The following is a 12,225-nucleotide window of genomic DNA, read 5'->3' as shown; positions in this document are numbered from 1 at the left end:
TACTTTCTATATCTTCCGGTTTAAATGAAAGAAGATATCAAATTTAAGCTATTTTATTTATTACTAAACATACTTTCAATGTTCTTTTAGTTTCTTTGCTATGTTTTATTTTCCATAACACTTTTTCTTATAATTCGAATTTTCTATAAGCTATTTCTTCTAAAGTTTTAAACATTTATCATTAAAATATTCAACTTCACAAATAATGGATAACTTATTTTGATATTAAAGCTTTTAGTATTGATAAAAATAGTTCACTAAAGTTAAGATTAATGACTAACTAATTTTTTTACAGGGCTTTGAAATTTACGTGAGCATAATAAAAATAATGAATCAAAAATATATTTATTATAAAAAATGCTATTCAAATAGTCATATAGTTCCAAAACAATTAATATTATTTTATTTTTGAAATTTGAGTCAGTGTAGAACAGTATGATCTTAATACAAAATGTGCTCCAGAAATAAAATTTTAAGGAACTCTCGGACAATGCATAACTCTAGTTAATCTACACCTTTTTGTTTATTTTCTTTTATTTTATACACTTTTTTTTTGTTGCTGGTGTCTTCTAAAGCAAATCTATTAATTGCTCGAGATATTACCAATAGTGTCTCGCGATGGTCGTATTCGTATGACTCGTATCTATTTAATTGCTTGGCTTTACACTGAAGAGGTTTTGGCCTTAGGATTCCTCCATTAGCACCATATCTCATATCCCTAAAGACTAAAACTAAAACTTCCCACCAATACTATTTTCAATAATAGACTATAGAGTATAAAGAACTCGTATTGTTCTCAATATATATATATATATATATATATATATATATTTTTAAAATCAATTCGGTAAAATAAGAGGCGAAAACTGTCACAGAAAATGAATACCAGTATTTTATTTATTATTATTAGAAATGATAAAGATGGCAAAAAAAAAATTGACTGTTGAAAAAAACAAAACTCTTCAAAGGGTTAAAAATGACAAAATTGATCACTAAGTACCAAACGCATATGGCCATGTTTGTTTCGTATTTGCTGGCGACAACAACCAGCTACAAAGACATATTTTGTTGTTTGTTTTGGAATCGGTTCGACTGGCATGTATTTTTTAAATATATATATATATATAATTTATACATTTATACTCAATAAGAATAATCAATATTTAATTTTTCAATTTATTTTAAATTTGTTTTAAATTATTTAAATTCAATTAGGTTTAGTTAAATTATATTTGATTGTATATAATTTCATTTAATAAGATTTAATTTAATTATATAATGTTTATAGATTTTAAATTTAAATAGTTTAAATAATATTGAATTTAATTTAGTTTAATTTAATCTAATTTAATTTAAGTTTTATTTTATTCTAATTTAGTTTTATTTTATTGAATTTTAATTTATGGTCTTTCGTTTCGCATTCGTACAACTGATCACGAAATTTAGCTTTTGATCGGGGAAAAATCTAGCGACGATCAATCGCTAGATTCAACAACTGCCAAACGAACAATATATGATTACTATTGTTAGTGACAGTCAAACAAACGACCTATATAAAAAAAAACTAATAATTTAGATTCTTGAAACAATATTATTGAGTACTGAACCAAAGCAAAACTATTGATTTATATCTTTGTCTATGAGCAATCAGGAAATTATTTCAATCCAAGAAAATAAAGTTTTGATGGTTCTTTTCACGAATGTACCAACTCTAATCGTTTCAGCAAATTAGTTATTGCAGGTCCCACTGTGCATTTGATTTTCACCAAGAACCCCAAACGGTCCATTTAGTTTAATGTCTCTCTGATAAAAAATAAGATATTGTTGCCTTAGTCATACGTAACTAATAATGCATATACGATTTTTGTGGTTATAATGATGAGACGAGAGTTTTTTTTTCTTTTTTTTGGTTAAAGGGTTTTTTTTTTTTGGTTAATGCTAAATTAAAAGCATTACACATACCTAGCTATAACACATACCTATTTTAATTTAAAGGGTTTTCTTGCATTAAAAATAAAAGATAGTTAGAAATTTAGGATTCATAGGAGCCTTAACCACATACCTATAACTATAAGCAGAACATAAAGAGGGAGGAGAGGCAACCACAATTGCCAGAAAGGAGAAAAGGATGAGACGAGAGATTGATACAATACAAAATTAAATACGCCTCCAAGATTTATTATGGTAATCGCTTCATTCAGTGGTCCCTTTGAATTAATGTATTTGCCAGCAAGGAGTTGTACTCTCTTGACGCATGATTAACAGGTTTACCATCTCTACAAGTACAAAGTAAAAATCTACATCAAAAAAAGATCCAAAACCAAAAAGTCAAAAACCACCATGGTAACTATTGTCTATTGTTTGAATACAAATATTTTATGCCCTATAAAAAAAAGAAGACGGTAAAATACATAAGAGTTTTAAACCCCCTCAAAAAAGGTCTGGAAGGTGAAAAATATAAAGAGGATCTCTTGCAGTAAGGTGTCATTTTCACGAAGGTTTTTAAAGCATATAGTGTCGTGGCTAACAATAATAATACTTATGGTTCTACTTCCAATCCTCTTTATATATTTCATATGGATTAGATTAGATTTGTTCGTTGAAGAAAATTTAAAATATATCATTTGTAACAAGATAAATAATCAAACATCAATTATGTAAGTACCGACAGGAAAAAAAACTTGCCATTTTACTCTTTTTCCGAGAATTCTAACCCTAACTCCACAGGTCCCTCCACACAAAAAAATGGTCCTTGTACTAATAAGTTTGTGAATAAAAGCCCATGGGTCCCATGTGATTATTGGTTTGTTTCCTCAAAAACACGTGGCTAAAAAACACGTGGCTACAATTTTGAGGAAAAATCTTATCGTAGATTTATGGTGGCCATTTCCATAGAAGCCTCTAGCATAAGAAGATTGGAACTCAGGATTTTTTAATTCTATTCTGCTTTTTTTTTTCTTTAATTAACCGGTTTTTTGGATGAAGGTTCTATCATCAGTGTTTCAACTTGAACCTTTATACTCTCTCCATTATTTTATAAGTGATGTTTTAAGCTTTTAATTTTATTCTTAAATAAATGATGTTTTTAATTTTCAAAGCAAAATTAATTACTTTTTATTGGTTTTAACGATTTTTATTATGTAGATTTTTTTTTTGATTAGATAATAAATGATGTTTTAGTTTAGAAATAAACAAAAATTAAATAATTTTTTAATATGTGTGCATTTTCCTAACACATCACTTATAAAAGAACGGAGAAGAGTTTAATTTTATGCATAATTAGTCATTGTATACTTAAATAGAGATATCTAACAGTTCTACAACTTCCACAAACTTGTTCTCGAGAATATAAAAAACTTCGTGGTTACGAAATTATTCACTTTGTTACATGTGAGTATATATGGTAGTTAATATTTATGTTTCCAAAAATTATTGCAATTGTTAATTACTTGAATTTTTAATTCAAACGATTGGGCATGGGGTTTAAGACTTTTGAAAATTTTAAAATTTGGTGTGTTAACGATTCAATTATAGTATTTACGATTTAACCATGCAATTATAGTATTTATATCAGTTTTTTGAGAAATAACGATGGAAGTGTTTCTCGACGCTCCAATATGTAAATCATAAATAAAAGATAATAGAGAGAAAGACTAAGAAGTCATGAGTCATGAAAAAGGTAAAAAAAAATGTTGGAAAAATAGGTGAATAAGAGTGTTTAGTTCACACCAGATCGAAAAGAAAGTGTCTATGGTGTCTGATGATTATAAAGACAAAAATACCAAAAGAAAAAGTGTTTAAGAGATGGAATTAAGTAACGTAGAAATGATTTTTCTGTGACCGGGTTTGAAGCATGAATGGAGAATAAAATGACTAAAGTATAGAGGGCAAAATTTAAAGAAATAAATGTTTATATATACTTTCTAGAACTATAATTGGGGGATGTGTATTTAGTCAAGTGGTTAAATCTATTTGACTCTGTCTTTTCACCAGAGTTCGACTCCACTAAGTCGTGTTACCTGGCGTAGTAGAGATTAACTATGGATCGGACCTTGTCGACAAAAAAATGTCAAAAAAAAAAAAAACACTATAATGGAAGTAAGCAGAAATTAATTGAATGTTTTGATCCCTTTCTCATTTGTAACAAGATAAATAATCAAATAATCAATTTTGTAACTACCGACCGAAAAAAAACTTGTCCCTTTACTCTTTTTCCCCGAGAATTCTAACCCTCACTCCTCAGGTCCCTTCTCTCAGACGCGTCCACTCTTCGCTCTCTCCAATGGCGGATCCGAATTGGCGTCTCTTCTCTAGCTCATGTTTACTACTCACTACGCTAGCTCTACTCCACTATCCCACCGCCTACGCTAGCTCTACTCCACTAAAAAAACTTGCCATTTTACTCTTTTTCCGAGAATTCTAACCCTAACTCCACAGGTCCTTCCACACAAAAAAATGGTCCTTGTACTAATAAGTTTGTGAATAAAAGCCCATGGGTCCCATGTGATTATTGGTTTGTTTCCTAAAAAACACGTGGCTAAAAAACACGTGGCTACAATTTTGAGGAAAAATCTTATCGTAGATTTATGGTGTGGTGGCCATTTCCATAGAAGCCTCTAGCATAAGAAGATTGGAACTCAGGATTTTTCAATTCTATTCTGCTTTTTTTTTTCTTTAATTAACCGGTTTTTTGGATGAAGGTTCTATCATCAGTGTTTCAACTTAAACCTTTATACTCTCTCCGTTATTTTATAAGTGATGTTTTAAGCTTTTAATTTTGTTCTTAAATAAATGATGTTTTTAATTTTCAAAGCAAAATTAATTACTTTTTATTGGTTTTAACGATTTTTATTATGTAGATTATTTTTTGGTTTATTAGATAATAAATGATGTTTTAGTTTATAAATAAACAAAAATTAAATAATTTTTTAATATATGTGCATTTTCCTAACACATCACTTATAAAAGAACGGAGAAGAGTTTAATTTTATACATAATTAGTCATTGTATACTTAAATAGAGATATCTAACAATTCTACAACTTCCACAAACTTGTTCTCGAGAATATAAAAAACTTCGTGGTTACGAAATTATTCACTTTGTTACATGTGAGTATATATGGTAGTTAATATTTATGTTTCCAAAAATTATTACAATTGTTAATTACTTGAATTTTTAATTCAAACGATTGGGCATGGGGTTTAAGACTTTTGAAAATTTTAAAATTTGGTGTGTTAACGATTCAATTATAGTATTTACGATTTAACCATGCAATTATAGTATTTATATCAGTTTTTTGAGAAATAACGATGGAAGTGTTTCTCGACGCTCCAATATGTAAATCATAAATAAAAGATAATAGAGAGAAAGACTAAGAAGTCATGAGTCATGAAAAAGGTAAAAAAAAATGTTGGAAAAATAGGTGAATAAGAGTGTTTAGTTCACACCAGATCGAAAAGAAAGTGTCTATGGTGTCTGATGATTATAAAGACAAAAGGAGCAAAAGAAAAAGTGTTTAAGAGATGGAATTAAGTAACGTAGAAATGATTTTTCTGTGACCGGGTTTGAAGCATGAATGGAGAATAAAATGACTAAAGTATAGAGAGCAAAATTTAAAGAAATAAATGTTTATGTATACTTTCTAGAACTATAACTGGGGGATGTATATTTAGTCAAGTGGTTAAATTTATTTGACTCTGTCTTTTCACCGGAGTTCGACTCCACTAAGTCGTGTTACCCGGCGTAGTAGAGATTAACTATGGATCGGACCTTGTCGATAAAAAAATGTCAAAAAAAAAAAAAAAAAAAAACTATAATGGAAGTAAGCAGAAATTAATTGAATGTTTTGATCCCTTTCTCATTTGTAACAAGATAAATAATCAAATAATCAATTTTGTAACTACCGACCGAAAAATACTTGTCCCTTTACTCTTTTTCCCCGAGAATTCTAACCCTCACTCCTCAGGTCCCTTCTCTCAGACGCGTCCACTCTTCGCTCTCTCCAATGGCGGATCTGAATTGGCGTCTCTTCTCTATCTCATGTTTACTACTCACTACGCTAGCTCTACTCCACTATCCCACCGCCTCACTCGCTCAAACGCTCTTCGTGTTTGGCGACAGCTACTACGACGCCGGAAACAAGCAGTTCCTCTCCGGGAACAGTGTCGATGCCAATTCTCCTCCGTACGGAATATCCATTGGAGAAGCTACTGGACGCTGGTCCAATGGCCTCATCGTTCCTGACCATCTCGGTAAATTATAGACATGTGTTTATATTGATCGCTTGAAATCAGTGAATAACGTTAACTAGTGTAACATAATCAATGAATTGAATTATCTTTGTTCTTGGCAGCTAGATTTATGGGTATCCCAAGAATTTCACCGATTCTAGGAAGCTCGGCGGATTTCACTCACGGAGCTAGCTTCGCTACCGCCGACGCCACCGTCCTCGGTTCCCCTCTCGAGACGGTAAGCTTTAGTTTCCTTGAAACCCTAATTTCTTTGTTAGGTTTCGTCTTTAATTAGGTTATCTGGAACTGTAGGTTATGTTCGGAAATATTTTGCTGAAATAGTATGTACAATTTGAATTCGATAATATATGGATATATCTTCTGATTAAAGACGATTAAAATTTACGTAACCTTTTATCCAGAAAATAAATAAGTAAAAATTAGTTTACGTATGCATGAATGATTTAACAGATGACTCTGTCTCAACAAGTCATGAAATTCTCCCAAAACAAGAACAAATGGACTGATAAAACGCTATCGGAAGCTATCTACTTGACCTACATTGGCTCTGATGATTACTTGAACTATGCTAAGAATAACCCAAATCCCTCCGATGATCAAAAACTAGCCTTTGTGGATCAAGTCATCACTTCCATGGAGGCTTCGATCAAGGTAAAATGGTACATCATGATGTAGACGAAGATCAACCTTTGTTTCCTATGTTCTTTGTTTCGCTTATTTACATCTCTCTCCTCTCCTTTTTTCAGGTAATTTACGATGCGGGAGGGAGGAAGTTCTCCTTCCAAAACTTAGCACCGTTAGGCTGCTTACCGGTGGTTAAACAAGAGTCAGGAAACGAGAAAGACTGTATGAATTTGCCTTCAGAAATGGCTGCATTACATAACAAGAACCTGTTGAAGCTCATAGAGAGACTGGCACAAGATCTGGAGGGTTTCCAGTACTCGTTCTACGATTTTTTCAGCTCAATCCAGAACAGAGTTTTCGAGCCTGACACTTACAGTAAGTCCTTCTGATCAATACAATCATCATTCCTACGTTTCATGCCCGATTGCCCGGTCCAATGTTTCATCTTGGTGCAGTTTTCGGGACAGGAACAGCTGCTTGTTGCGGGACCGGACCTCTAAAGGGGACAGGTTGTGCAGCCAAAAATGTGTGTGTCAATCCAAATGAGTACGTCTTCTTTGACGGTAAGCATTTGACACAAGATGCGAACCTTCAGGTAGCACATTTGATGTGGAACGCAGACCCTCAAGTCATTGAACCCAACAATCTCCGTGAGCTTCTCCTCTTTCCTCTCGACATACCTTTCATCTACAGTGTCAAAAGGCTAGACCAAGTTGGTAAAGCTGGCTCTTTTGTGATGTAAGACATAATAAGATTGTGTAACTGAAATAATAAGGCCAAGGCACTTCTTAAGAAAATCTACAGCCAATATCGGGTGATGGGCAACGTAACGAGGATAATAAAATTATTCAATATGTAAACTTGAGTTGATCGGATCATCTATTTGGATAAACTCTAGCCAGTTTTATGTTAAGACAACAATATAAGTCTATAGTATATTTTATTTATGATTAACTCTTGGATTACACTATTTTGAATTTTGACCAGTTATCGGTGAACGTAACTCTTTAAAACTTGATTTCGGTTGTTGAACTTTTTGTTTTTAGAGAAATTTGGATTTTTATGCACATTTATTATAATTTTTTTTTAAAATGAAGGACTAGGAGATATAGGATTTGTGGTGGGTATGTACATTCTCTCTGAACAGATTCTGGATCATGTAATTTAACTTTCATTGAAAAGCGGGTTTTTTCCAATGTACATTAAACCCTGTGACCTCCAAAGTTCATACGTTTTTGTATCTTATAAACTTAATCACTAAATTAATAAATGTTAAGAATATACATTGAGAAGTAATTTTCGTGGATATCTAGCACGAAATTATATATTGATGTGGATCTGGTGCGAAGTGATAGTTCTCGTGTGAAAATAGATCGTCTTTTAATTTAAGCAAACCACTGATTTATCTCTTTGTCACAACAGCAAATTAAATTATTTCAATCCAAGAGGATGATCGTTTTGATGGTAATTTTCAAACTTCAATTATTGAAAAACTCAGACTCATTACTCACAAGTTCTATGAGCATTTGTATGTATATCAACGTTTTTTTTTTTTTTGCATCTTACAATTATTATCCCGGAATAAATATTAGCTACCAACTCTAGTGAGCAAGTCGTTCAGCAAAATTAGTTATTGTCGATACATTTAATTTTCACCAATAAGCCCAAACAGTCCCTTTAGTTTAACGTCTCTAATGAAAATAAGACATTGTTGCCTTAGTCGTACGTAACTAAAACCCTTTTAACGATAGTTGTGGTAACTAGACGAAAGATTGGTTGATATATATCAATATGCCTTGAAAAGGTATTATTGTTTGTCGTCTAATTGATCAATTCAATGGTATCTTTGAATCAATGTATATGTATCTTACTATGCATGCAAATAGTTGTACGTTACTACAGTTTTATTGATACTTCAGCTCAAGTCCGGTTATTTGCATGTGCAACTGGTGTAGCAACACAGGGTCCATCAGCTTTTTGATTTTTTTCTTTAGTCAAAAAGGCCCAAATTTTTATTTATTTTTAAATATGTAGTAATATTGAGACTACCTTTTTTCTAGGTATGGGCCTTATAAAAATTTGAGCCAGACTTGTTTCAGCTCGACGCAGCAGCAGTAGCAGGTTTACTATCTACTAATAGTAGATGTCAGACGGGCCGGCCCGCATCCATCTGGGCCGGCCCGCGATGGACATTTAAGTTTGTGAGACCGCGATAGGCCAGCCCGCTAGGACAGCGGACAAAAATGATATGTCCAGGCCCGCCCCGCGGGCTTAGTTTTAATATTTTAAAAATAATTAAAAAAATTAATTATTAAAATTTGAAATTAACAATTTTTAAATTTAAAAAAAAATTTAGTATTAATTTTTTGTAAATCTTATAATTTTATACATTAAGTTTCGTTATATGTTCATATATTTCACATATATATTTTCAGAATTATGGAAAAGTATTTATTTATTTATATTAATTATTTATTTTTATTAAATATTTGTCGTCTGCGGGCCGGCCCGTAAATCAGCGGACAAAACCCGCAAAAACCCGCAATCCGTCTGGGCTTGTCCGCGAGGCCCGCTATTTTATGGACATGAAAAATGATGTCCAAACCCACCCCACCATGGGCTACTTGGATAAAGTCCGTGGGCTATCGGTCCGCTTGACACCTCTATCTACTATCTTATGTGCTACCAATTTAAAAACCTATAATTTGTGAATTTCTTTCTTAATGCTTAAATGTTAAGATTGGCTAAAGATGTTTCTTGTTCTTATTTTTCTATTAAATTTGACAACCAAATAGGAATTTATTTATTTGTGTGATTGGCAAAAAAAAGAACCGCACCACCAATAATATATCTATACAATCTTATCAAATCATATCTACAAGATTGTGACTACTGTATAAACATTAAGGCATGAGCAATATGCTCCATAAATATTTTGGTATTTTTTTATATGCTTAACATTTAATATAATAAAATTTACCGTAACATAGAATATAGACAAAAAACTTAATAATATATGCACGTTTTTGATGAGTTGTACTAGATTCCGACAAACACAATCAATAGAATGACAAACAAGAAAGTGGTCACTGAAAATTCTGGTGAGAAGTTATGAGTTTGTGACAAAAAACCAGTGTGTCCGATGTGAATAATAGTTAATCTTAGGCTTGGACATTCAGGTATTCAGATCGGGTTTGGATAAGTATGGTCCATGTTCGGTTTTTTTTGTTCGGGTCCTTTCGGGTTCAGATCGGAAAAATAGGTCGGTTTAATTTTGTAATTCAAACTATTATTTAAAATTTAATAGATTTAAATTTAGTATAAGATAGTTTTCTTACTTAAAATTCTCAAATTTACTAAATTGTATCATATGTTTGTTTAGTTGCCATCTACCGTCTGGTGACGGGCCCTCATACCAATTTTTTCTGTGTCGTAGAGACTATTGTAAGTCCTAATGATATCAATACAACCATCATTTGTAACGTTTTCAAGCCAGGTCCAATGTCTCTTGTTCGGGATAGAATCTAGCTCTAAACGGGATTGGTTGTACAACCATAAACGTTGTGCCAAGCCAGAGGAGTACGTCTTCTTCGATGGTAAGCATTTGATGCAAGAAGCAAACTTAACTTGCATGTAGCACCTCTGATGTGGAATGCATCCCCTAGAGTCACTGGACCCATCAATCTCCGTAAGCGACTCCTCCTTCCTTTGGTCATAGCTGCCAATAATGGATTGAGATATAACAAGATTCAGAGTTTCTACAGTGTCTAAAAGTGTTGGAAATTATGTAGGGATTATTGGACCATGAGATAAAACCCATAAATCTTGAGAAAGCATGCAAAAACGTTCCACATTGAAAGATAGGAAAAGACTTTGAACAATATATAAAAAAATATGTGTCATTTCATTCATTACCAATTGGTTTTAGGTTGCAAGCACATGTAACTTAAGACCAAGTTGGTAAAGCTATCTCCTTTATGATATAGATATAGCGTAATAAGATTGCATGTGTAGCTGAGATGATCAAGGCCAAGGTAAGGTTGTATATATCTTTGGCACTTCTTGAGATAATGTCGGTTTGATGAGAAATCAAATATGACGATGTTTACGTCAAATTAAAATTTAAGATGGTGACGTTGTGGAATTACAGTTGATTTTGTTGAACTCCAAATTAAATGCTCCGTAAAACACGAGAACTTCAGATGACGTTGTGGATTTACGTCGATTTGGTTGAACTTCAAATTACGAGAACTTCAGATGACGTTGTGGATTTACGTCGATTTGGTTGAACTCCAAATTTTTAATTTGAAGACATTCTCCTAAATGGGCCTTAATATTTTTTGTCAACAAATGGGCCTTCATAGCCTACATGAAATAAGGAAAAAAACCCAAAAATAAAGATGTTAGCCCACTTTTTTTAACAACATTAGTTAATAGTTACAACATATGAAATCGATTTGTACTAATGTTATCACTATATATAAACTTCATAATGATGTCAAAAAAAAAAAACTTCATAATGAGTATTCCGTAATGTTTTATTTTGTCATTAGTTGGTTGAAAATCCAACAATAGTCATTATTTTTAGTTTTGATTTAGAGCAACAATAGTCATTATTTTTAGTTTTGATTTAGAGCAACAATAGTCATTAATTAAAAACAAGAAAAGAAAGAAAAGATGAAGTAGTGGTTACCAAAAAGGGACACTTGTTCCCTCAATCATTGGACATTTCACTAATTTCCACATTTTCGGCTCTAATTTTATTTTCTCTTCCTTTTCTTTCTTTAACCTACTTTTAAAGTTTTTAACGCTCAAGACCATTTCCATCGGTACAACTTTTTATAGTGTCTACTAATTTAAATAATAAAAGAAAATCAAAAAGGAGGAGAGAAGATGAGGATAATGAATAAACGTTTCTCACTGCAGAAACTCTGAGACACTCATGTGCATATGTATCAGATTTTAATTGGTATAATCTAAAATAACAGAAAAACAATTAATTACAAAATTAAATTACAATAAAATATTAATGTTTTTTTTTCCTTTAGACATTCTTTTGGGGTATGAGAGGGATGGAGATGGTCTAATTTTCATGTACCTAGAAAGGCACATTTACCTCTCTCTTTTCTTAAAATTATATCATTACTTTTACTTTTAACTTTTAGGTTTTAAGTTACAACCAATTCGAAAAAATAAGGGATGGTTTGCTTTAGGCTCTTTAGACGACGCATATGCAGAAAGCATTGGAGGATGTTCAAGTGTCAATCATTTGCCATGAAAAACAAAAGTTATATTGTTAAATAGCTTCACTTTTCAGAAGAAAAAAAAAACTTATAATAGTCAGAAATGT

At 31.9% G+C, this 12,225-nt stretch overlaps 1 protein-coding gene across 1 annotated transcript; it reads left to right on the top strand.

The window, feature by feature from the left end:
- The first annotated feature begins 5,901 nt into the window (after positions 1-5,901).
- On the top strand, positions 5,902-7,829 carry LOC9321088 (inactive GDSL esterase/lipase-like protein 25). The gene is made up of 5 exons (XM_002884976.2): positions 5,902-6,251; positions 6,353-6,468; positions 6,702-6,902; positions 6,998-7,250; positions 7,331-7,829. Exons 1-5 carry the CDS (start codon positions 6,005-6,007, stop codon positions 7,615-7,617), a joined length of 1,104 nt encoding a protein of 367 aa, XP_002885022.1. The 5' UTR covers positions 5,902-6,004; the 3' UTR covers positions 7,618-7,829.
- The last annotated feature ends 4,396 nt before the right edge of the window (positions 7,830-12,225 follow it).

Source organism: Arabidopsis lyrata (genome assembly GCF_000004255.2).
Source record: "Arabidopsis lyrata subsp. lyrata unplaced genomic scaffold ARALYscaffold_3, whole genome shotgun sequence".
Taxonomy (NCBI): domain Eukaryota; kingdom Viridiplantae; phylum Streptophyta; class Magnoliopsida; order Brassicales; family Brassicaceae; genus Arabidopsis; species Arabidopsis lyrata.
This window is presented reverse-complemented; position numbering and strand designations above follow the sequence as displayed.

Excerpts from the sequence above, each read along its gene's own strand:
- LOC9321088 (XM_002884976.2), top strand. The coding sequence starts at position 6,005 with ATGGCGGATCTGAATTGGCGTCTCTTCTCTATCTCATGTTTACTACTC. Across the intron at positions 6,903-6,997 it reads CCATGGAGGCTTCGATCAAG|GTAATTTACGATGCGGGAGG; the intron begins GTAAAATGGTAC and ends TCCTTTTTTCAG. Across the intron at positions 7,251-7,330 it reads TTTCGAGCCTGACACTTACA|TTTTCGGGACAGGAACAGCT; the intron begins GTAAGTCCTTCT and ends ATCTTGGTGCAG.